This window comes from Poecilia reticulata, chromosome 16 (assembly GCF_904066995.2).
Source record: "Poecilia reticulata chromosome 16, P_reticulata-male-v2, whole genome shotgun sequence".
In the NCBI taxonomy this organism is placed as follows: Eukaryota; Metazoa; Chordata; class Actinopteri; order Cyprinodontiformes; family Poeciliidae; genus Poecilia; species Poecilia reticulata.
The window spans coordinates 18,409,859-18,436,754 of record NC_088845.1 but is presented as its reverse complement, the minus strand read 5'-3'; the positions used below and the strand labels follow the sequence as shown (position 1 = coordinate 18,436,754).

The following is a 26,896-nucleotide window of genomic DNA, read 5'->3' as shown; positions in this document are numbered from 1 at the left end:
AGTGTCTCCAAGTGTCTTCAGAAGTCCCCTAATCAGTAAACATAATACACCAAAGTGTAATTTAAACAGAATTTTTATGCATCTCTTCTGTTTCTGGCCTACTATGTTAGAGCACTTAAGTGAACTAAAACTTAAATCTTTAAAGCTTGATTGCACGAGTTGCCAACTCCAGTGTAGTCTACAAAACCAGAGAGCTCAGCCAGCAGCTCATGCACAGACAATCTGTGAAGACAAGCGCACCAGTTTGCTGATGACTGAACACGGATGACACAGCAGGATCCTCACATTTGGTTAAAGACTGAAAATTGGTGTACAGACCATATTTTATTTGTTTGGGTTTTTTTTGCATTAAGGCAACCCTTCAAGAATAAATACCTGTACCTGCATTCCTAAGTATGTGTTGTTCATAAACTGTTTCTGTGCATTTTTCTTGTGTGGAAGTTGTTTTAAATGCAGTGAGTGTTTAATATTCATAGTATGCAGTCAAAGGAGACTGAAAGGCTTGAAAGAAACAAGAGCGGTATATTGAAATGCACAAATGATGCCTTCTCATCATTTCTGAAGGTTTTCAAATAATATTTTACTTGTGTTGTGTAAGTCTTTTAAGGAAGTGAAAGTGTAAAACCGTTTCTATTACACATTTGCATGTCTTCTTATAGAGGAGATTTCACTGAAATGATAGGAGAGCTTCAACTATAAAGTCTCATGTATGTCTGCAGTTTCATTATCCTCACATGTGAACACTAAAGCATAAGTAAAAATCCATAAATATTTTTCTGAAAGGCATGTTAGCTGTTTTGCTCAGAGAATGACTGAAATGAAGAAGTTTGTAGAAGATACTGAAAAAAAAAGGAAGAGAGCCGCCCCGCGCATGCGCGCCGGTGAACAGTTACCATAGCGTTTCTGAGACCTGCTGAGTGAGTTGATTTAACTTCTCGTTGCTCGTCCTTCACTAAACAAGGGCATGAAACATTTCTCCTGAATTCAGACAGTTTTAAAAAAAAGAAAAAAACATCTCTAGCTGATGCTGTGTGATATCACACTATTTGACAGTAAGCCATTTATGTGACGCACCTGCAGTGCCGAAAAAACACTAATGGATATTATGCGGTGGAAATCTCCGTTTGGGTTTGGAAAGAAATGACTGTTTATTGTGGCTTTCGCGTGAAAGAGGTGAGTAATACATTTTGGTTTCAATTTAAGAAACAATTACCTGTTCTGTTAATTTTGGAGGTTGTTTGTGTTTCAAACACTAATGCCAAACAAAGAGGCAGGAAAAACCTTCACACAATGTGAAGACGATACAAAGTAAAAATATCTGGTTGGGATATTTATGTATTATATAGGATATTATAGTTAAAAACTGGGATTTTGAAGTAAAACCACGTGCGAAATTTGAAAGGGGGATGTTGAACCGTGGTAGACTCTTTTCCTCTTTTGAACAGCTGTTTCCTGAGGACTTTCTTCAAATATCCTGCTAAATACGTGCAGGCTGGATTCTGTTACTTTCGTAAATGGATGAATTAACTTTTTTTATTTTATTTTAAATGCAGACTACGTTTAGTTCTCGATGTGAACAAACTGACAAAGATATTCTGACAAGAAAATAAGGCTGCGATGTACCAAATGACTCCTCGTAAATTAGTTTTGGAATACCATTGAATTGGCAGAATTTCTCTTTGCTGCTCCAACAAGGGCCTGGTCTCTAGAAATCCTATCTTTTTCCCGTCAATTAACACATTATATGAAGTGATACCAGGCTCTTCTTGCAGCACTCAATGGACACAGTTACTGAGCGATGAAGTTCCAAAGTTAGTTTTTAGTACTGTATGTATAAAGTGTTTATACAAAGGCACAGAGAAAGCGATTAAAAGAAAAATTATTTAAATGGAAGCTGTTTTCTGTGATATGCCTGTAATCTTTCAAGCTGCAAGAGCGCAAGATGGAGACTTAAAACATCAAACAGGAAGACTGAAAATAGCACAACAAATGAGGCTGGAATCTTTGTCACTCTGTTAAAGGTTACCTGACCTGTGTGATGTTTACACAGGTAGGTGGCTTTGTTCTGAAATCTTGGAAGCTCTTCCTTTTGGGAACACTTGACATTTTGGTGCTTCTCCTTCCTATCAATAGAGCCAATTAGCTGGAATCGTTTGCCTCTTGTGGTGTGACAAGCCCAAAAGCACAGCAGAAATGTTTATTGTTGTTTAAAATAATATATATATATATATATATATATATATATATATATATATATATATATATATATATATATATATATATTTAAAAAATCAGAAATTTTATTTTCAGTGTTCATATTGTTTGTGAAAGAATATACACAATTGCTAAAGATATAAAAAAAATTTAAATTGAGTTAATCTTCCAATTATTTTTCTTACCATATAAGCTAAATATAGACTGGTCTCTGCTCCGTTTTTGTAGTTGTGAAATGTACTAGTCTCCATTGGTCACCAGTTGAACATTCGCCCTCATTATCAGCAGCTCATTTTCCTAACTCATTTCCCCAGCAAATGTTCCTACACTCTAACAGGTGGAGAACGTGCATATACACTAAAAGTCTGCCCTTATTCTCCTCTGTCACTGTCCAGATGAACTGCTTCGGTCGCAGGTTTAGACGCACAGTTCCCACTCGTGGCAGCAGCAAAAGTGAGCTGGTCCCCTTCAGGACCCCAAGGATCAACGGATGGTCGTGGCCCCCTCAGCCCCTTCAAGTGGTCGGGTGGGTGGTGTACATCTACCTCGCCGTAGTCTCCTTTGGGATCTTCATCCCCCTCCTGCCTCGGCCATGGAATGCCATGAGCTATGCTGTATCCTTAAAGCTGTCGCTGCAGCTGTGGGTCTCTTTTAATATTTGAATAATCAACAAACGTTGGACTCAGCTAAGAGTTTGTTTGGACTGCTATGGAAAAACAAAACAAGGGTTTTATTGTGTAGCCTGCTTGTATGGCCTCCAGTCATACAACACATTACTCTGTCTCCTTTTCTGTGCTCCTTGTTAGACTGGATCAGTATGTTCAGTGGTCTTTTTGTTACATGATGAACACTGCATGATGTCAACACACTAGATAATTTTACTCGAGCATCTGAAACCAAAGAACAGCGGATTTTCACAGATATTTTTTCCCCCCCAAACATAAAGTGTGCAGTTATTTGTTCCATTTTTTTTTAAAAGCTGTATCCAACTTTGCAAGCTCAGACTTTAGATATATATATAAAAAAACAATTAAAAGAATAAAAATAACTCCAAACGCTTGCATTTAGTCTTAATGGCTGTAATGTATAATCAATGAAAAAACTGTTCCAAACAAACACATCATGTCTATTTCTCCCACCTTGTGGCATTTCTCCCGTCTCTGCCTCCTGTAGAAAATTCATGGTGAACTTCAAAATTTAATATTTTTGAAACTTTGTGGATTTTGGTTTCTTGCATATTCTGCTGCAATTCTCAGACATCGCTGCTATCTTCCGTAACTGTTATTTTCTCAGATTTCTGGCTCGTTGTTTTTGCTACACTTTTTCACTAACATTGCTACTGTGACTATAGATCCAGCAGATCTGACCGTTCGGGCCAAAAAGAACTATTCCTCTCCTCTGCCTCTTTTTGACAAGGCAAAACAAGCACATGTCATCCAGGACCTTCACTGTTACCTCTGTGATGTCAATGTGTAGGTATCCCAGTCAGCAGCATCTACTGTGTTTCAACATTATTGATCTCATATCTTTACATTTCTGTTGCCGTTAGTTATTGCGAACAGATATTTGATCTTATACAAAATCTTTTCGTAAATCATCAGTACTTTTAGAATTGATATTTAGTTAGCAGATAGTGCTAGCTAAGTCTGTGACATTTAGCTATTAGTCTGATGTAGGTTTTGTCTAGATACTTTCTCATAAGAATGATGCATTTATCAGCTTTCAAATATGAACCATCTGTGCATTGGTCTAAAAATGGGCTCTTTAGTTCAGTTTTCTGCTATTGCGGTTATTAGCTGACAACCACTGGTCACTAACTAGTTTATTAGTGAAAACTAATTGATTGAATTTTATTTAAGTAGATGGCTCTGACCTTTAGTTGCTTTCATAAATGTCTTGCATTTGGGTTTTTTATATATACCATTGTTTGTGGTTGTAACGTGACATAATATGGAAACGTTTAAGGAGTATACCGTTGCACAGCATTGTGTGTTTGATTCTGCTTGCTGACGTTTATACTGTTTTTGGACAAATGTATCCATCAGTTTTTCTCAGTATGTTTCACTCATTCTGCAGACAGACTCCAACTCGACCATCTTGGACTGTAGCTAGCAACAGCAAATCTCTGAACTCATCCAGGACCAGCAGCATGGGCCGGTTCTGGACTTCTGTTTGCCAGTTGCAGTCCAGGACAGTTGAATTTGGAGACTTTTAGTAGAAATTCACTGGTGAGACAAAAGTTAAAATGCAGGAGTGAAAGCACTAGACAGAGAAACTTAAGCATTCAAATTAAAATCCCTACACATTGGATAATAACTTTCACTTCAGAAAGTATTAAATGATATATAATAATATAGTATAATATATTAATTGTCTTCTAGTGGCCCCAAAGTGAAACATTGTGGAATTTGCAACAAATGTGTGGAAGGCTTTGATCATCATTGCAAATGGTTGAACACTTGCGTGGGTCAGAGGAACTACTGGTAAGTTCACGAATTGGATAAAATAAAGCCAGTCATGCTTCATAAGCAAACTCTCAGTTTTTGCTACTTTCAGGTTCTTCTTTGTGGCGCTAATTTCAGCCATCCTAGCAGTCTTCATACTCACTGTTGTCATCTTGTTCATATTTGTTCAACATTACCTGGATCCGCACATTTTACGGACTGATCCACAGTTTGGGAGTGAGTTTGACGTCTTTCATGATGTTAACGCCATGATTTAAAAATGTTGTTATAACTTCTCTTTTTCTTCTTCTTTTTGAAGCAATGCTGGGGAATACAACGTGGCTGGTGTTCCTGCCATTAGCTCCTGTAAAGACGAGTTCAGCTGGTCTCCTTACATTAGCCTTCGTAACGGTTCTGCTCTGCGTCGTCTGCATGTTGCTGTTCTGTCACTTGCTGGGATTTCACCTTTACCTGTGTAAGAGAAGTGGTCCTTTCTTTTTATCTCTTCTTCCTCTCCCTGTCAAGAGCCCTCACTGTTTCATCCTCCACCTGTTTTCCCACTGGTTTCCCAGTTTACAAAGGAATAAGCACATATGATCACGTAAAGAACAAGCGAGAGAAACAAGACAGAAGACAAAAGACTGAATCTAAAAGTGCAAGCGCCTGCTCTTTGAAATCTTATACATGCTCACAAGAGGTAGGGACTTTATTTTATGCTAATTATTTGTGTTCAGTCCTTCCTGTAAAGAAATCTCTTGTTTTATAGAACCGAGACGCATCAAATAATTGTGAGGAAACATTTTCACAGAGTCCAGGGTAATGATCCATCTCGGCACTTTAAAGAACCATCAGATGGTTTTTACAGAGATCGCTAATGTTTTAACTTTCCTGCAATTTCTTCAGATTTGCCAACACAAATCAACTTTCCTGCAGGCTGTCAGACTCTATATGTATAGAGGTAACAGTATTGACTCACTTCTACTTTTTGGAGAAAAAAAAAAGAAAAGTCCATGTACACTTTAAGAAATTCAGCTGTGTTGCATTAAAATTCTTCTTCTTTTTCTTAGCTGGAAAACTTTAAGAAGTCTGCAGAAAAAGAGAATAGTTTCAATTATGGGACAGAAAATCCAACACAGAATGAAACAAGTATACTTTTTAATATACACACTTACATTGACTGTATATGCACAGTGCCTTGCAAAAAATATTCATATCTTATGATAAACATAGCTTAAAAATAGCATTACAACCACAAACCTCAATATAATTGATCATATTTGTGATCTCAGACCAACAAATCTGAGCAGTTATGAGCCTGCCTCATAATTGTAAAGATCTTCTTTGAATATCTTTTAGCTCCATTTTCCTTCACAGCAACTCTTACTATCCCTATCTGTGTTAAAAGAAAAAACATCACCAGCGTATGATACTGCCACCACCGTGTTTCAGCTCTCCTGCTGTGTTCTTTGGTCTTCATGATGCTTTTTGTTCAACTAATTTTCTCAGAAACCTCTGAGGCTTTCACAGAACAGCTGGATTTGTAGTGAAAATAAATTACATTCTAGTCGACTCTGTTGACCAATTAGTTGTCTTTTGAGGATGGTTGGTTGCATTACATTGAATTAAGGGTAGCAGAGTAAAGAGATGTGAATACAGCTGCAAGGCTCTGTGTTTTCCCATTAAGCACTGATGCAAAATTAATTAAATCTCTATGCCATTTCTTTGTTTTCTATTTGCTAAGTGTGAAGGTTTATTCTACATTAAGCACAATATTGTAGAAAAAAATAAGAATTTTTCTACATATTTTACTACTTTTTTTTTCTCTCTCTTTGTCATTAAGGGTCGATGTCAATGAGCGTCATCATGAGTCCGAAGCCTGACAGACATGAGGAAGATCAGGGAACCAGTGAAAAGTTAACTCCTGAGGCACAGGACCCTCTGGGCTGCTCAGTTATGGCTCAGGATCCTACATCTCAGTGACCGTCTGAAAAGAGATGGGAGCTGATGCCATCAGGAACAAGTTGCTGCTTGGGTCAGAATTATTGGTACATTAACACTGTAACCCTAAATTGATAGTTATTTTAAGAAATAATTGAAACATGTTTGATTTAGTGTAATCACGGTAGACAAGTAGATTATAGAGGCAGACTTTGTTAGACTTTGCACACATCACAATGATTTGATATTAGAACTTCTCATATTTTGTATCAATTTTCTTATGTCGTTTCGGTCTAAGGCATTTTTGGGAGATATTTATGTTGGTATTAAGGACTGGAATATTTTGTCCTTTCTATTTTTTTTTTATCAGTTTAAGTTCCTCACTTCAGATTCAGTCACTTGATGATCAATTATTTAAGAACTTCTTTAGCTGAAACCCAAAACCACTCAGTTCTTAAGAAGTTCTAAGTCTTCAAATGCTATCTTTTCAAAAGAACAGTTAATTATTGGTTAAAGTTTTTGGAAGCAGCAGTCTTCAATCCAAATTTCTCCAGCAGTTTTTTTCTTCCACTGTAAACACTAAACCCACCTGAACAATAAAATTGAAATCTAAATGTTTTTCTGGTAATCTCTTAGCCCACTGTTAGTTTGAGGAACAGCGAAATAAGATATCTTCTGCTTGTTTTGTGTCATTTTTTTTTAATGACAGTTATATTTTGCACAAAGTTAGGTGAATTATTCCTTTTCTGAGTGTTTTCAAACACACAGGGTTACATTTTAGGGATGCCAATAATTCTTCTCTACTTTGAAAATATGCTTCATGAAACTGAAGCACCACATTTTTTTTTCCCGTATGTCGATGAAGAGTGTTTTGGAGCTGAAACCACAGTTGCTAAACAGATTGGATGTGGGGTAGAGGGGTTGTTTTGTTTTGTTGTTTAACTTTTCAAAGAATATTTTGTATGATTTAACGTGCATCTATTTTTATTTTTTGCACTGTGATTTTTTTTTTTCCTTCAAACTTTTCTTAAAATATTTAAAGCTTTGTTTGTACAGAGATTAAAAGAACATCTTCTTATACTGTAACTTTGCTTTTATTACACATTCTTATTTTTTATTTTTTTTAAATGTAGTAATTTTTACCTCTGGTGTGTGCTAATTGTTTGTCTGGTACACCTGAATGTCCCCACTGAGGGGCTATACAGGACGGCTCTATTTTGTTTTATCGAAATCCACATGCACATCTGCGCGTTGACCACACGGAGGCGCGTTTGAATCAGATTGAACAGCCAATTATGTCATCCGTGATTACAGTCTGCTCGATCTGCTTTCATCATGATCAACCATGCCACCGTTCTGAAGTGTTTTCACCACTTCCTGCTGCATGCCTTTAAGATATACATTTGATGTGAGGACAGGAAAAAAAGAAAAAGAAAAAGAGATGCTTCACCATAAGGAGAGCAGGGATTACATAACCTCCATCCATGTCCAGGACATCATACTTTGATTGCGTAATAACCTCAGCGCACTGGACATCAAGAAAGAAAGGTTCAGAGGGCAAGTCTAGAAATGCTTCAGCCAATAGAAGAAAAATATGATGAAATATAAAGACAGTCGCTGAAGATAATTCCGTTTGGTCACCCACAGTTCAGAAATTAAATCGACTCCAACGAGGGTTCTGATAAATACCAATTTACTGCTGTGTGCCTAATGCTCTGTTTGCATATTAGCAGAAATAAATGTAAATACAGCTTGAATAAAGCTGTTTCTTTCACGACGTCCTCCATTCATGTTTACGAGCGCTGCTCCGCTGTTTACTGTAGCAGCACAATTTCAACAACAACGGCTCCTCGCGCACGGTGGCAGCCAATCAGCGGTCTGGTTTCTCTTCAGCATCTCGCAGGGGCTTGAACCGTCGGGCAGATTTGAGATCACGCAGCGGGGGAGGAAGGAGATCTGCGAGGAGGATCGACGCGCAATATTATGATTTTCTGAAATCGACAGGGAGCGCTGAAGGATTACGTCACTGGGTGATCGAAACGGTACGATTGATTGAAACTTGTACTAATGCGTCTCGTTTTGGCTTACATGATTCATGCACGAATACAAGTACAGCTGATTGCAGAGTCCTGCATGTCTCTTTTGACTGATTTTTAATTAGCTCTTTTAAGGCTGCCAGGTCATCTCGGTACATTTTTTTTTTCATTTTTGCATTGGCAAGCTTCTATATGTGGTCCCACAATAACAAACGGATCACGTGGACTCTGTGTGAATCTGACATTTGCACATTTATGTAACATGTTTCTTTCTGAAAATACGCTCAGATGCTCTTCAGTGCAGCAGCTGCGGCCATATTCAGTAATATCAACATGATGAGCTTTCTGCCACAGTGAAGGGTCCTCTAGTCTAGTAAACATCATTTACGTTTTTGAATGATACAGGGGCTGGTATGCTGTAGCCTTTACATCAAGCTGCTATTTTGTGTAGGTGGTTATATAATTATCCATGAAAAAAAAGTTCCCCTCCCTCTTATATTAGCTTCCCGAAGAATGAAGGACAGGATGTTCTTGTGTTTATAGGGACCCCTGGTAAAAGTGTGTAAAACATACCCATCTTTTATAGCAGTATCATGAGCTCACTAAAAAAAAGAAGGAAAGTATTGTTTAGGCATAATTGTTTTCATAGAAGTCCTTCGAGGCACAATTCCTGGTTCTGTTCTTAATATTGTATACAATTAAACAGCACCTAATCTTCTAAAACATTTAATTGTGCAAGTTTTAAGCATCATGAGAGAGAAGAATCTTTGACCGTCTCTTTAAATCCAACACAATCCTGAGTTCTTGCTCAACCTATCTTCTCTTTAACTAATGGTCTTTGGAGCACTCCCATGTGGATTTGTTTTTACGTTTTGAATCATTAATCCTGCAGAAATATGCAATAATCAGCTGTATTTACAATTTTATTTAAAATGTATAGTATTCCAAGTGACACCTGATATCATATACCTAAAAAGGTTCCTCACACCTTCATTTTTTAACAGGCCCACAGGATCACAAATCCTTCACTGTGCTCCACAGCAGACATGAGATGCCTTTACACACATTCAACCTGAGTTTTACATTAAACCCACTTGGGAAGTTTGTTGCTGAAAAGCTCGATCTTGTTCTCATCTGACATCCTTGTATAGCTTGGAAATTTTTTTTTTGCTTATTTTTGCAATAGTAGCAGCACAGAAGAAACTTTTTTTTTCTGGACCTAAAGGGTCTTATGGAGACACAGGATCCCCAAAGATTCCACTTTTTTTCCATATTTCACTGTGGAAACATAAATTGCGACCAACCCCGTTTGTCACAGTTCAGGCTGTCAAACTTTCTCATTTATACATACGAACAGACAAGACGTTCCACTTTCTGATTGATCACACATACAGTACCTGAGTGGCAGGTTCTCTTGTCCTTCCTAGTTTGAAGAGTGGCTATGAGCAATGATCCTCTGTGTCACATCATATTTACATTTCATGGAAACAGGATGATGATGTTTATTACTGTTGTTGCCTCATTCAGGACTGACTAAATGCTGCGGGCAGCTTGGTTCGGACCGTAGCTGATTCTTCTTAAATATCTGCGTTGTTTACAGATAGCTGCAAACATCATAGATATGTTTACAGCTGTGTAACTCAGCAGAGTGCGCTACATACGCAATTGCTGGAAGCATTAATTGAAACGGGACGTGAAGAGCATGGAAAAAATAACTGGTGGTGTTTGTGGAAACAAATGATTTTCGATATTGATTTTGTTTATTTCTTCACCAGAGGCATCTATCAAAATGAAAAGGTTGAATTCATAAGATAATGATACTTCACTAAAAGATTTATTTATTTTAAGACTTTCTTCTCATTTTTACCAGGAGTGCAATAAGCGTGTCCATCGCCATACTGTGATCACATCATTATACTGTAAAACTGTTTGACAGCTAATTAATGATAGTCTATTAATAGCTCATTAATGACATTTGTAACCAGATTTGGTTACAAAGTAAAAAAGTCTGTTTTCTTCTTACTGCTTGCCTGAAATAAAGACATGGCGACTTGAGTTTGTCCCAGATTTCAGCACAGCTTAACGTTGCGCTGGTTCAAGAGCCTCTGGGCTCTGTCACAAGCAGTTAACCTCAGAGTGTACTGTAAATTATCTTGTTTTTGTTGGTGATGGCTCAAATCCCACACATCTTTCTAGAATCAAGGGAATGTTCTCAGAATAAATAGGGACCGTAGATCCATATTTATTTGGAGGTGGAGGGGGAATTAGGAGAGTTTGAACTCCTAAGCAGCCAAAACCTTCTAACGTCCAGTCTGCTTTAATCAAAAATAACCTGGGCTCTACTTAGAGCTGAGTCATGCTTCTCCCAGCAGACTTTGCTTCATCTTAGCTGTGTTGGGGACACCTTTGTGTGTCTGATCATGCATCTTTTTTTTTTTTTCTATTTTTTTTTTTTTAGTAAAATAAAATAATTTCAACAGAACCATTGTGCTTTCTCATATGCTGCTTGTGCTTCTTGGGATGCGGCTGCCAACAATAACTGCTGCAGTTTGTTTAAAACATCTCTATATCCCTCTGCCTGCCAAGATATTTCAGTCGCCAAGCAGTTTGGATTACTGGAGAGACGAGAACTTGGAGACAGATTGTTGGTAATCTTAGACTTTGGGCTCAACTTTATGATTTTATTTTTTTATTTTTTTGCTTTTACATGCTGTGCAGAAGCAGAGCGGAGAGGGGACTGTCGTCAAACTGGGCATTGACTTGGAGGCTGTATTTAGATTAAGTAAACCTTGTTTAATAAAGAGGCTGGGATTGTTGTGTCTTTTGTTGAAGCATGCTTGCCGCTCCTGAGTGAGTCTGGTTGTATCATCGATTACATAAGCATTCAAGAGAAATGGATAGAGGAGCGCAAATTACAAAGGACATCACTTTTCTGGATTTAAAGGTGAAGTAATAATGGAACAAAAAAGCTTTAAAAGAATAGTTCATGATTTTTGAAGTAAGGCTCCCTTAAAAATGTTATAGGCCACTAACATCTGACCTCCAGTAGATAATCTCAACCGTTGCGGTGTCTTCATTTAGGAGTCATCTAGATCAGTTGAACCTGGAGGCTGAAATTAATGGCTAAACTGATAAGGGGCCAAGATTTCTACTGTATGTTAGTTAGTCCTTTTTCAGTCTTATCAATTTTGACATATTTCTATTTTATGAACCTTTAGCCCATTCTTACGCTTGCATTGGTTGGTTATTTACAGACAGGTTGATAATTATGTACATGGGAAATGAAGGCAGGAGGCAGTGCACCACCAATGATCTTTCTGTGTTAAACTTGTCCTGTGAGTCTCTTGGGTATCATTTCTTCTTGGAGAGAGTCTGCATAAGCGCTTGCTTTGTTTATGTTTTGTGAATGTTATTTGACTATATTTCACTTCCGCATGTTAAATTGAAAAAAAATATACAAATAAAGTTTTTAAAAAAAACATGTCCAGTGAATGGTGCCTGTCTGGGTCACAGTAGCCGATGGAATAAAGCTGTGTTAAAAATATTAGTATTACAACCATTGAAGTAAATGCTGCTTTATTCAGTTTTTGCATGTGCTGTTCTAAGTTTGTGGTTTATAAAGGAAATCCGGTAGTTGGCCACCACCTTTAATCTTAATTTAATGTGTAAATCATCATCATCAACTGTTTTTCTATATGTAACACATATGTAGCAAGAATAAACACAGAAGAGGTTTTGAAAAAGAAAGAACTACTGTGCTAGATGCAAAATAAATTTAAAGTCAGTCTCAGCTAAAACTTGTTTGAAAAGATTTGTCATCTTTTCATTATTTACATATCTTTTTCACACAAAGTTGGAAGATTCAAGGTAGATGTAGAAAAAAAAACTTTGGATTTAGTAGATTATTTTAAGTAAATGTGCTTACTGTGCAGAAAATGATGACTTTTTGTCATTCTGCTTTTTACAGATTGACACTGAGAGTTTTGTAAGCTGATGTTAGCTGGTGAGTTAGCCAGGCTAGCTGCTCTTGTGGCTTAACACACACATGCTGCTCTAGCCTGTGTGTCGACTGTAATTTCAAGCAAGAAATACCCTAAAAACAGCAACGGGTGGTGTTCTTTTAGTTTCCATGCCCTTATAAACATTTCACTGTGTAGGAGCAACTGCAGTGTGTGCCAGAAAAGGTAAGGGAGGGGTAGTGAGGTGTTACTTCACTCCACATAGCCGGACAAGACTCAAGTCACTCTTGCGTTTTATAAAAATAACCTTTAACAGCATAAATGGAGGAATATTTTTGCGATTTTGAGACCATAACTTTTCTATTTATTTTTTGGAATACGTTCATACCAACCCATCCTTACTTCTCAAATGTTTAGCATAACTAGTTAAAACCTGGACACATCTGGCTTAGTCCTGTAAGTTAAACCTGTTTCAATTTGCAGCCGTGAACGTCTGATAAGGTCCCATTCCAGAGCATCTGTCTGGGAAGGATGCTGCTCTGGACAGAAAACAGATGGGATCTCTGCATGCCCACTCACTGTGGTGCCCTGGCGGAGGTGTACACTGTCCTCCTGCTCAACCACTCGCACCCATCACTTTGACAACGGTGACATCACTTTGTGAGCTAAACACCATCTGCCAAATTAGCAGCGCAGTCTTTTCTCTTTGATACCGATGCATTTCAGTCTGTGTGTTTCGTTTACCTTCTCGAGCAAATTCAGTGTTTTTTTTGTGTGTTTTTTTTGGTTACGGCACGCCCATTGTTGCTATGAATAGAAGCAGTTCAAATTGGGTCAGTTTATTGTTAAAGCATTCATCTGTGCAGTGGAGGGCCAGAAGGCAAGCGTATGTAAGCATGCTGTCATCCAGTCGCAGATTTGTCTGGAGATTTGCCTCTAACCAAATGGCAGCTCATTTGTATGGGGCAAATTGGAGCAGAAAACATGGCACAGTTGTAAAATGATCATTGTGCTGATCAAGTTTGAGTGAAACGATGCGGTCCCATAAAAAAAAACAAAAAGATATGTTGAATTGCCATGTCTTTTTTTTTTAAATGATTCAAAATGACTGTATGCCCTTAATGTTAATGGTGACTCTTTCATGTGTTCAGAATGGTGTTGCTTAAGGAGGGTGAGCACTCAGGCAGCTGAATTGACTGACAACAAATTGGAGGAGTGGAGTGAAAAGGCTTCTTTGTTTTCCAGAGTTTCAGTCACTGTTAGACCAGCACATGCAAACACACAATGTGCTCTGAAGGCTAAATTATATTAATTTAGTATCCACTCTAAATTAATAATTGAATGCTGATGGAACTCAGTGGACACACAATGTTTGAACTGTAGCCTCACTGCTGCTTGAATAACTCAGAAGACTCTGAAAGTTTGGAATATTTAAAGATACAATCATTTGACAGATTTTTTTTTATTTTGGCTTAGGCTTTTCCTTTTTTTTTAAGCTGTTCATGCCATTTTGTTCCTAGTACAGATTTACAGAATTATGAAGTTCAAAGTTTTAAACAAAGGAAATTGTTCTTTCCTGTGTTTCAAATTCTTAAGCCTGCTAAAAAAAAAAAAAAAGCTTTAACACTTCTGTCTGTTTCTACATTTTTATTAAACGTCCAGGCGATTTTAGTTGACACAACATACAGTTTATAATTATTTAGACATATGAACTTGGAACGCAAGTTTGATTCTGTGGATTTTGTAGAACCACACTCACACTGATATATTAAAGGCATATTAGCAAGGTGCTAAAACAAAGTACGCTTTTTGCAGCCATTAACGAGATCATGTCATAATGCTGGCTGGATATTTAAACAACTTTCTATGGTTGGTTTCTTAGCTTTTCTATGAACTCTACCGACGCTGCCAAGAAGAAGGATTATCCGACTGTTGTTTTGAAAACCACTGCATTTGTATGTTGGTTTATCATCAGTGCACCATAAAAGGACTGGTGAAAAATCAGCCTGAAAAGCCCATTTAAAATGAATATATTCTGAGGATTCACAGGGGAAATAGAGCAATGACTGAAAACCCATTCGGTGTATAAGTACTATTATGGCTTTATGTCTGCATTTTTGTCAAAGTTATTTATACAGCTTGGTTGCAAAACCTTAAAGCTGAAGGGATGGGTTTTAAACATTATCATTCATTGCATCTAATCTATGTGAATCAATTAACCTTTAATATATGTGATTAAATTAGTTAACTGGAAAAAAAAACAGCACACCAATTTGCTCACACTGGCAATAAACATGGTATTTAATAATACTGTTGCATGATATTCTCTCATCCTTTTTCTCCACTGCCACATACATCGCTGCATGTAAGAATTAAACATTTAGCTGGAAAATATTTTTCACCCCTGGATGTGTTTTATACTTGCAAACTGATTATCCTTAAAGAATATTTGTGGTTTTTACTTCACCTTCACGATTATTCATTCTGACCTGTGGCCTGATTACATCAGAACTAATAATTGTATTTGTGTCCTCTGGGCATCATCCAAAAACATCTAGTTCACAAATAAACTGCTCGTATTGTTATCGGAGCCCCCGCCACTGCATGCTTCTTTTCTACAACTCGGTTACGTCCCAATTATTTACCGATCTCATGGTTTCGTCTAATACCTCTTACGTTCTCTGTGACCACAGTTTCTTTATTACATTGATATTTTTCCTCACATGATGTCATCCTCTTTCTCTATTACTCATGTTACCATCTTCATCCTCATGTTCAGGCTGGATTCTCTCTGTGGGTCATGAAAGACCAAGTTGGAGAAAGAAGGTTCGTTTTTTTTTTTTTTTAGATCAATTAAAGTGCTCTATATATAAGCAAGTAGATCGAGTTAAACAAATTTATGTTCAATCTTGGGGTGTTTTTATTGAAAGTAAAATGTGGAAATCTCTAATCGCTCCGTGCCCAGATGTAATGTTTAAATCCTGATTCACAAAGCACCTTTTTAATACTGGCTCACTCTATCCAGTCATTTTCTGTTTTTGAAAATCATAGGCAGACCTGCAGAAAGGAAAGGAGTATAATGGTGACAGAGGGATAATGTGTCATAAGGGTTAAAGACCCAATAATCAGACTTTAAAATTAATTAGGATTTAAGCTGCCTAGTAAACGTAATTTGGTAAGACATCTTTGCAGTTTGACCAAATGTGTTTGCTTTGTAGCTACATCAGGATTTCTAGGTTTCTTTGTATGAATTTTATTTTATTCTGTGTTTCAGTGCTGTCACATTGAGGCCTTAGGAACCTCTATCTCATTTGTCTTGGCACAAGTGTTGGATGACATATGACAGAAAGCTCTGCCGTCAATAGTGTTGCTCTGCGATGTCACCATGCGTATGTGTTCAGAAATGGGCATGGGGTCAGACTGAGCAGCCACTCGCACCGGACAATGGGTTCCTAGTGTCCATAGCTATAAATGCCATTATTCATACACATTAATAATCTCTTCTGTTTTCTCTTATAACGAGTGGCTTAATATAATGGCATTATGCGCTGTCAGTGTGTTGCAGTTGAAAACGGGAACTTTTCTGAGTATTTAAGTGTACTTAGTGAGGTCACAGTTGAGACTGTGGGTCACTTGGTCACGGAGACAAAGCCCTTCGCTTTTGCCGCGGCCTCTCGGGGGTGAGTGAACGCTCTTTACCAGAGACTTAGGGGAGCAGATGGTTTGATCCACAGAAAGTTGCTCTTTCTCTGGATTGCATGCTGGATTTATATTTTTTACTGGTGACTGAGAGTACGCTATTTTAGTGGCTTTCGGGTCAAACCTTCATTTCTTTAAGGATGCTGTGCTGAGTATGGGAGCAGCAGAAAGGTGAGCAGAAACCCATCAACTGCAATTAGAATATTATGATATTTTCCTATAAATGTGCTTCAGGCAGGACTGCATTACGTTCACACTGTTTCTTTTTACCACCTTGTACGAGTATTAATAGCTGACTTAAGGAGGAATGAGGCTGCTGCTCTTTTATTTATAGATGCAAATCAGGTTTAGAGAGGAACCCCTCAGCTCAGACTGTGTGAAGTCATCCTGAGGAAAATAGAGAAAATAAGCAAACCAATGCCAAAAAGGAATATTATACTAAGGCTTTGATTAGGCAACAAATAATTTCAATGTCAACCGTAATCTTCTTTATTTGGAGGCTGTTGAAGTTAACACATTTGTTCCACTTTGATTTTTGGATGTTTCTCTGCACAGTGGTGTTCATTACATATTCAGATCAGAATCACTTTAAGATCATGATTGTTGCAAAAAAAAAAAAAAAGATTGGGAGGTTGCTTCATAAAATTTGGTTGTTTTCAAACTGCTTGGTTCTTTCCATTACTATGATGTAATAACTTGAACTGCACATCTTAAAATATTAAGCTGCTCGTTTTTGTTGTTTGTTATAACCAAAAATGGAGCCTCTCCACTTTGTTGCAAACCCAGCTGCGTACATTTTGAGATGCATGATCAGGCTTTTACTCACCGGTCCTAACTTCTTGTTCTCTTTCTGGTCTAACCTGCAAAATTCTATTTTGACCAATTTAGTTTTATTTTATTTTTTTAGGTTTTCTTAATGGAAGTAGCAGTTTTGAATCCAATAGAAAAATAGATAATTTCCAGGTTTATTTTTATCTTTTAGTCAGACTCAAACAAGGCGCTTCAGTGTACTTCATATTCCTCTCTGTGGGTTTAAAGACATGAAATAGCGGGAGTTCTTAATTTGGTGTGGCATTCTGATCACTGATTAGAGACACTATTAAAACTTAAAAACAGACCGAAGAAACTTGCCTCAATTATTTTTGGCAATGCATTATCTAAAATGATTATAGCTCTATCAACTGTTTCTGGAGTTTTATCCGGCATGACACTTGCAGCTCCACTGTTCAATAAACGCATATTGTGTTCTTACTAATGAAGTTTCCATATGGAGCAGTTTGCTCAACAGTTAGGCTGATGCTAACATTGTTTGTCTCTGATCTTTTAGTGTAGCTCCAGCCTCCGGTCTATCGTGTGGAGACAAAACCCACAGAAAAAGGTTCTGTTTCATACCACTTTGCTTTGAATCTCTTTGCAATTTAATGACTAGTGTCTGAGCTGTGGTTAGACTCAACAACAGCTGTTTAGGCATACTGAGCACAGCACTCAAAGCAAGACACCTGACATAAAACTATAACCGCCAATATAGCCTTTCTTCTCCACAGTGAAAGACATTTTAATCAACAAAAACTTTTAAATTCTTCGGGCAAACCTAAAAACATTTGCAAGCTGTACAAAAGAAATAGGCCTTTTTTCTTAAAAACTGATTGTGCCCAAATGGTTTGCTGGCTAACACTTTGGGTGTCACTGTCATAAAATCACACAGATAGCAGCCCCAGAAGCAGGTAGTGAGAGTTGAGTCTAGTTAGGACTCACGTTGGACCCATTTCAGTTCATTTTTCATTGTACTTAATTGTGTGAATGGGATGCCATTCTGTCAAATACTGTAAATTAGCTTGTAGTATAATATGCTATATTAATAAGTTGCTAAATAAGTATGACTAAATTCAAATTCAAAGCAATGCAAAGTATTGCTTAAATACTTTGCAACGTTAAAACGTTGAGTTTTAACGTTTTTAAACTCAACGTTAAAAAACGTTGAGTTTGAAATTTGATTAGAGTGTGACATCTCGACTACAAACGATCTTTGCCATATTGTATTTGTAGAAACATGACCGAGTGAGCGCTCTTAGGAGCAAACTATCTCTTACTTATTTTTCCTCTGTAACCTTGTCAACAAGAATTTAGGCAGTTAGAAGCAAACTGCTCACGAGTACTCTGTATGTACTTTGTACACTTTGAACCTTGTAAAAATGTCGTCTTTGTAAGTATTTACGTGTTTGGATGACACTCAAACATCTATTGTTGTTGTTTTTTCTGTGGTTGATAAAATGTAGAGCAGAGTACATAATTGAGTGTAGCATTTATTCTTACTTGTGGAATTGACAGCACGTTGAAGTAGCTCTGTTACTTTCATTGCGATTTTTTATTTATTTTTTTGACATTTTAATTACCGCATTTCTGGTGGAAAATCTGCCTTTTGGAGGCTGGATTGTTATTTGCTATTACCCTTTATAGCCTGCACATTTGTTATGATGCATAACCATAGCAACAAGATAGTTTACAACAGCACCTGATTAATATAGCAAAAGCTGGAAGGGCATCAATAAGTTTTTGTCCATATTATTCACCAAGCGAGTTCACCAGTGTTATTTTGTAATGCATGCGAAGTCATCATTTTCATTGTTACTAAGCACAACACCCCAATGCATTTGTAGCAGTATCTGGTGATTTTTAATTACACTTCACCCTATGCTACACTGCCATCGCCGCTCTACCACAGAAAGCAAGACACTGGATTTGTATTCCATAAATGTCAAAGTTTCATATATCTCCAAAACAAGACCTCCTGTTGGAAAATCAGATCACAACATTTTCTCCACTCAGAATATAAACTCCTTGTTTAGAGACAACCTCACAGTGAGAAAGTAGTCACAGGAAGCTCAAGAAGCTCCACGGGGTTGTTTTGAGGTAACAGATTGGATTGCTCTGTGCCACCGACATGAAGAGGACCTTTATGCCATGACTGAGTGTGACTGACTCACGTCTGTGTGGACACTATTTCCACCATAACAGTTAGATATTTTTCTAATAACAAACCTTGGATGACCAGTCATCTGAAGGAACTGTTAAACAAGAAAAAAAAGTCTTCAGCTTTCTTTATTAACAAGATCTGAAGAATATTGTGTTTTTAAGTCTATTCTCCTTTCTGTTCTGGCCTCTGTTTTAACTTGTATACTATCGTAAATCACCCCTATCCTTATATTTTCTTTTTTTTTTTTACAGCACAAGAAGAACACAAAAATCATCTAATACAAGCATTTCACAGGACTCAAATTCCTTTTCAACCATGGGAGACCAGAAGTAAGTTTCAGTAGTCATCTATTTAATCTAACATATTTTCCAATGACTTTCTCCTTTTGACTTATTCGCCCTTAAATTCTACAGATATTTGTTAATGAGTTTCATGTTGGTGCCAGAACTTATAAGGCATTTGTACGCTCATCGTGAGTCTGGGAACACATCTGACGTTTCCAGCCCAGCAGGAAAATGTTGAAAACACCTTACAAATTGACAAGACCAAAAGCAAGTAGTGACTTGACCTCAGAGCATGATTTACTTTTCTTTTTTTTTTCGCCGTAGAACTGTTTGGACTTGCGCACAGCCATGCAGATATGGATTAGATCAGACCTACAGTTGAAACCAGAACTTTACATTCACTGAATAAAAAGACACTTTTTATTTCTTACAGTTTGTGGTTAAATCAGACCAAACTTTTCTTGTTTAAGCTTAGGTAGAATTACCATAAATATTTTTTTTTCCAATCACATATTTTATTCACTGTTTGTTCTTATTTTATCTAACAAGTCAATGATCTGTTTTCAGAGGGACTTTAGTAGATGTAAATTAAAGATTTCCAGACGTACTTCTCATATTTACAGCGTGGCCAAACATACTTTTTCCGCCTGCAGAGACAACATAGACGACTTTAAAGTCCAGACAGCTAAGCACCCCAACATGAGCGCCGTCCCTCTACGGCCACACAGCGAACACTCTAAAGACCGAACATCCAAAAGGCTTTCGACGGAGTCTAATGGGACCAGTGATGGAGGTATGGGCTCGTCCACACCAGTGGAGATCACCGCTCTGGAAGAGTCCTTTCGACGCTTTGCCATCCATGGTGACACTCGCGCTACCGGCAAGGAGATGCACGGCAAGAACTGGTCCAAACTCTGTAAAGACTGCGGTGTGATCGATGGGAAAAACGTCACCCTCACTGATGTTGACATCGTTTTCAGCAAAGTCAAGTAAGTAAGCCATAAATCTCACGTTAAAATGAAAACATAATGTTATCAGTGCTCTTGAATGTGACCGTTTATTCTACAATTATATATGCCAGACCCTAAAAAAAAGGTACACTACATCAGGCATGTTTGTGCATTTATTTTTGGATTCAATTGCTTTGGAAGAACTGATTGCTCCAGATCAAGGTAAGATGAAATCACTGTGAGCTTATTATAGACCAAGAAAGCTCACGGTCTTCATTAGGTACTAAATTATGACATCTGTTCATGTGTTCGTTTAATTCAGATGAAGCTATCCATCAGAAAGCAGCCAGAGCTAAAGGCCAGACATGGCTCATCTTTTATCTCCTTAGGCTTTGCTGATTCATATTTTAACGTCTGATTTTACTGATGTAGAGTCGCTACAACAATGATTGTGACCTCAATATCGTTTGACAGCCAAAGAAAAGGGTTTTAGCAGCACAACTTCATCAAGTGCACAGGGCGCCCATAACTGATTTGTGTTGATAAACTGAGTTATTACCAGGGTATTTTTTATTTGTCTTTAGCCATAAATATGCTATCGCTAACAGAGTATGTGCTAAATAATTTAGAGAATAAGGTTTACATTTAAACATATACAGCACAGACAATTTAACTAAATCCTGCAAAGTTTGCATTTGTTAATTGTAAAGTTTGTTTTGCTGGTGTTTAAGAATGTATTTGTTTTTAGCAGTTTTGATGTCTATGGAGGTCCTTAATAAAATAAATAGAAAAAAAATTATTCTTATATTTTATGTTAGTTAAATGTATTGTTTACAGTTATTAATAGAAATGTATGATATGAACTTAAAAGTCTGACATATAGTATTATTCTGAATAATATCAGAATAACACTGATTATTCTGGGATTAGAGAGAATAATAATAAAAGTGATAATGAAAAATTAGGACTTAGAAACCCATTGCAGTCTTATTGATAACAGGCAGTACCTGAATATCAATGCATAGCCTGTCAAACACAAATGCTGCTCATATAAAAAGCAACTGCCCATTTAAATAATAATAAAAAAAATTACAGATTATTAAATATTACTATACCAAGACACCACATGCATTAACTAGTGCAGTTGTATCACTAAACAGCACACTATAGACTGTATTTCATTTTAATTCTAAAGACATTGGTATTTCTGTTCTCAGAACCAACAGTGGAAAAAAAAAACATAATCCTAAAAACTAAATCCTAAATTAAACACCTGGCTTTTTAAAATGCATAATTTGACTGAGTATACATTATATACCTGGATAATCTTTCTTTTTTACTGAGAAATTAAAGGAATACATGTCAGACATGTAGCTTGATTGTGTCTTACTTTATTTTAGTCATTAATGTTCATTATATCCATGAAACCTAACCTTTGCCCTTCCTCACTGTTGCATCAAGTCAAAGCAATTTTTGTTGTTTTGAGACACCTACAAGGACACCATCTCTCTGTTGGCATGGGAATGATTTTCTTGGCAAGCACCAAAAAGCATCTAGAGGGTGACTGTGCAGCTTTGTTTACACCCTGATCTGTTGGCCAATACTGAGAAATGTGCCAACAACGTTCTGCAGAATCACTGCAGAAATGCAAGAAACTAAAAGCAGATTCTACGTATTTTTAGGCTTGGTGGATTTGCGCTCTTTTGCATACAATAGGTATTACATGTAAATGTTGCATCTCAAATGCTGAGTATTATCAGGTACACCCACCCACAGTATATTGTGAAGAATACTGAGGTATGATCAGGAGATGTGTGTGCAGTTCAGAGCCTCCCAGGTGAGCAGAGGGGCTAAGTTTTGAGTAGATTCTTAATCCAGGCATATCTGAGCAGGGGAAGAAGAGTCTCCATTCTTGATCTTTACACCATAAATGTATTTTTAACGGGCGTCAAAAGTTTATTTATTTCATACACATACACAACTAAACTCGCATTGGCTAATCGCAGTACGGCTCAGGGAATATGGCAGTGTGCTGCAAATGAAGGTCTGTCTCTGCTGTAGTTCAGGGGCAGAAAAGCATAGCATAAGCCATGGGCGACAAATAAATAATTCACAATTAATTAGTATCAGCATATGACAGGGGATTTATTTTCTAGGGTTTCTCATATTTTACATTTACTCCTTATTGGGCCTGATACTGCTTGGCTTTTTGAATGGTTTCCGATGCTTTTTTCCGTTGCTTTTTTTTCTCTCGAGAAAAAAGCATCGGAAACCGTTCAAATGTTGAAGACCACTTACAAGGATGACGCTATGTGTCAAGGTCAAGTTTACTCGTGGTTCACCCGCTTTAAAAATGGTGAAATGTCAATTGATGATCGACCGCTTTTTTCCCCGAGCAGGAAGCAAAACTTCACAGCCGCGCGCTGCTCATAAAACTTCTCCATGAAGAAAAACGGCGGCTGGACAAAACAGCTCTTCCAAGAAAATTCACTGCGGGTAGACGAAACCTTCCACATCAACGCCGCTTGGCACACTGATTGAGAAGGCGTGGATGAACAAATAACTAGCAGCAGAATCGTGTACTATGAAAACTGTGCATGCAGCAGCGTTATTCTGGAAACTTTTGGGTACCCCCTCCTATATATATATATATATACAATGGGGAACAGAGGATGAAGTGCTGGAGGTACCATCATGGGAGGACAAGCCCCTACATGGGATGTACCACCGACAAATAACTGAAGTGGCTGACATCAGGAAATCCTACCAATGGCTGGAGAAAGCAGGACTCAAGGACAGCACAGAGGCTCTCATCCTGGCTGCACAGGAACAGGCCCTAAACACCAGAGCAATAGAGGTTCAGATCTACCACACCAGACAAGACCCAACGTGTAGGTTGTGCAAGGAGGCCACTGAGACAGTCCAGCACATAACAGCAGGGTGCAAGATGCTGGCAGGGAAAGCGTACATGGAACGACATAACCAAGTGGCTTATTTAGCAACCAAGTACTACACTCAAGATCAAAGTGGGGAACACCCCCAAAGGTGGTGGAGAATAACCGAGCTAAGATCCTGTGGGACTGACTTCCAGAACCAGACAGAAAATGGTAATGGCGAACCAACCGGACATTGTGGTGGTGGATAAACAACAGAGGAAAGCCGTTGTGGTGGATGTAGCAATACCAAGTGACTACAACATCAGGAAAAAGGAGCACGAGAAACTGGAGAAATACCAGGGCCTCAGAGAGGAACAGGGAAAGACCTGGAAGGTGAAGACCATAGTGGTGCCTGTGGTCATCGGGGCCCTCAGGGCAGTCACCTACAAACTGGAGCAGTGGCTAAAACAGATCCCAGGAACATCAGACATCTCAGTCCAGAAATGTGCAGTTCTAGGCACAGCCAAGATACTGGAGGAGGACCCTCAAGCTCCCAGGCCTCTGGTAGAGGACCAGAGCTCAGAGGATGAAAGAGAAAGAGAGAGAAGGGAATTTTTATATATATATAATATATACATACATATTTTACATTTACTCCATATATATATATATATACATACATATATATACTGTATACATACATATACACATATACATACATACACATACATATAAACCATTTGCCATTTCTTGTAAGAAACTGAGCATGTCAGCCTGGTGAAACAGAAAAGAGAGAGAGAGACGTGTTGCAGAAGCAGCAGCTGAAAGTCCAGCTTCCTCCCTGACCGTAGACGGCGTGAAACAGACGCACAGGATCAGATGTTCACCACCGAGCGATCTCCAAAACAAAACCACCACTGGGTCACCGAAAAAGTCAAACTGATAGTAAAACTCAAACATTTCTTGTTTGCTGTAGTTTGTTGCTATGACAGCATGGTTGCCTGGGGAGATCGTTGGCTTTATAGGCTGTTGTTTGGGTGATTTATCTCCACAGCAATGGCTGTTTGTGTTTGTGTTACTAAGGGCTTTTAACGTAGCAGTGAAACGGGCAAAAGGCGAGTTAAACAACTGAAGTGCTCTCAGAGCAGCAATGATTGATGGCCTGTGATATTTTCAAGGTGTGATCTGTTACATGGGAATTCAACACCTTCACAGATACTTGGTCGTATTCTGCAGGTTCAAGGGACTGTAAGGAGGTACAGTAAGAGAGAACTAATGCAAACATCAAATCTTATGTCTTTTCCCATCTTTTTAAATATTATACTTTGCATTTAAATCCCAATAGAATACACTGAAGTTTTAAGAAAATGTCCCGGTATTTAAAAAGCACCATTTAACTAGTCTGAAATGGATTATAGCTACATGCATTTTAATAGGATTGCTGTTAATTATTTTAGATTTTCAATGTAACTAGACATTTAATGGACCCATTTGTCCTTTAAAGTGTCTTAGGATGATTCATGTTGTGAGCCTGCAAGGTGATAAAAAATAAATAAAATTGAATTAAGCCCTTTCAATCTGTTCTGAGGCCTGTTGATAAAGCAAGCCTTAAAAGCTGCGGTTTTGTCGGAGCATCACCAGATGTTTATGTTATTTGAGATATCACTCTACCTTTCTTCTCTCGTTTTGTTTCAAGATAACAGGAACGTCTCATTCGTTGGAAGCAAAAATACCGAAGTCATTTACATAGTCATATTTTGGGGTTTTATGCTCACATAGTTGCAAGTATAGCTTCCCCAAACTTAAACTTGGTCTCCTTCTGCTCCAACTTTTCAGGAAGAAATCCTGTCGAACCATCGTGTTCGAAGAATTCAAAGTGGCACTCGGAGAGCTGGCTCGGAAGAAATACAAAGAAAAGACTGGAGAGGATGCCGAGGCCGAGGTTTTCAAGTTGATTGAGGGGAAGGCGCCGGTCATCGCTGGAGTCACGGTAAGACTTCATCCGTCACAAAATTCACGTCGGTTTCACCGGCAATCATCATTGTGACTCGAACGCTGTGCAAACCGCTCCGCAGAGAGCTGTGGCCTCGCCCACGGTGAGCCGCCTCACAGACACCACCAAGTTCACGGGGTCGCACAAGGAGCGTTTCGACGAGACCGGCCGAGGGAAGGGGAAGGCCGGCCGGGTGGACCTCGTCGACACTTCGGGATACGTATCGGGATACAAACATCGAGGGACGTACGAAAAGAAAGTGAACAAACCCACCGAGGGCCGACCCATGTGAAGGCAAAACATTTCCTCGACCGCTTAAGATGATTTTCTACAGAGTACTCCTAGAAAGCACAAAATACAAGCTCATACATTTGCCAGCCCATTTGTTTTTATGTGTACGTCTGTGTGTAAGAGATTTAAACAAAAAAAAAGAAAGATGGTTTTTAAACTATTCTCTTTGTGTGAGAACTGGAAAACTGTTTACATGTATTTTTACGAAGTCATCACCAGCTGGTACATTCCTGTCTGATACCGAGTTGCTGCCAAACACTGAGAAGAACCAATGAGAGGGACTGCTAGAGCCTCTTACGATAGGGCCCCTTAATATTTAACAAGCACAATGAACAGAGTGCCAAGAACAAAAACAGAACAGTTTGATTTAAAAGAAAAAAAAAAATTGCACTTTTTTTATTTTGAAATATTTCTATTACCCTGTCTGGTGAAAGAATGGTGTCGGGTTAAAGATGAATGGCCCTCTTTCTGTTTGACACAGATATAACTGCTGTTTGTTTCGAGAACTTTAATCCCTCATTTCATCTTCAGTTCTTCCCCCACTCCCCCCCCACCTGCACTTATCAATTCTGTGTTTAGAAAGCCTGCTGTCCAGTTTCTAAGTTTCTTTCATAGACTCACTAAATAACGCGGAGGTTCCTAAAGCCGTTTGAATAATGGAAACACACATTTAAATCGTGTGCATATTTTTTCCAAGAAAATCTTGTAGGAAATTATTGCATCGGTCCAATTATCCTGATTAGACAGACGAAAAACATTACACCCACAAAAAGATCTCAAATTAAGTTACATTTTTTTGTTTGCAAGAGTAAAATCTCACTTTAAGCAATTAAAAAAGAAGTTATGCATCTGGCCTTTCTGGGCTTCTCTAATTTTGATAATTACTCTACACATCTAAGATCAATGAAGTAAATTAGAGGCATTATAATCTCTATCACAACTTTTCTACTTTATAATTCATGAAGCGTAATAATAAAAGACCTGCCCTTTTAATAATGGTTTTTAAACATAATTATTCTTCTGATCTTTTGGTATTTAATTATACACAAACCAACATGCATTTTAGGCAGATGATCTTCCCCCACTTGCTAAGCTCAGTTGTACAAGATTGTATTTTCAACGTTTTAGTTCTGTTATTTCCTTATCAGATTTATACACAGTAACACTAATATATTTGCTTTAAGGTTGTGTATATACTCTAAACAGTTTCTGCCAATTAGCCTAATTTAAGACACTGA

The 26,896-nt window shown here is 37.9% G+C and overlaps 2 protein-coding genes across 8 annotated transcripts; both read left to right on the top strand.

Moving 5' to 3' along the window:
- Positions 1-867: 867 nt before the first annotated feature.
- On the top strand, positions 868-8,638 carry zdhhc11 (zDHHC palmitoyltransferase 11). Its single transcript, XM_008432551.3, has 11 exons — positions 868-1,173; positions 2,610-2,828; positions 3,508-3,686; positions 4,596-4,697; positions 4,771-4,895; positions 4,978-5,133; positions 5,231-5,355; positions 5,425-5,474; positions 5,562-5,616; positions 5,726-5,804; positions 6,499-8,638. Exons 1-11 carry the CDS (start codon positions 1,141-1,143, stop codon positions 6,636-6,638), a joined length of 1,263 nt encoding a protein of 420 aa, XP_008430773.2. The 5' UTR covers positions 868-1,140; the 3' UTR covers positions 6,639-8,638.
- tppp (tubulin polymerization promoting protein) lies at positions 8,502-25,744 on the top strand. Of its 7 annotated transcripts, none has more exons than XM_017309543.2 (6): positions 16,068-16,271; positions 17,618-17,668; positions 19,516-19,593; positions 20,202-20,537; positions 25,211-25,364; positions 25,450-25,744. In XM_017309543.2, exons 1-6 carry the CDS (start codon positions 16,135-16,137, stop codon positions 25,657-25,659), a joined length of 966 nt encoding a protein of 321 aa, XP_017165032.2. In that variant the 5' UTR covers positions 16,068-16,134; the 3' UTR covers positions 25,660-25,744. The 7 variants fall into 7 exon arrangements, with proteins under 7 accessions (XP_008430778.1, XP_017165032.2, XP_017165033.2 ...); XM_017309545.2 differs by lacking the exon at positions 16,068-16,271 and adding an exon at positions 16,305-16,461; XM_081597551.1 differs by lacking the exons at positions 16,068-16,271; positions 17,618-17,668 and adding exons at positions 18,403-18,493; positions 19,678-19,815.
- The last annotated feature ends 1,152 nt before the right edge of the window (positions 25,745-26,896 follow it).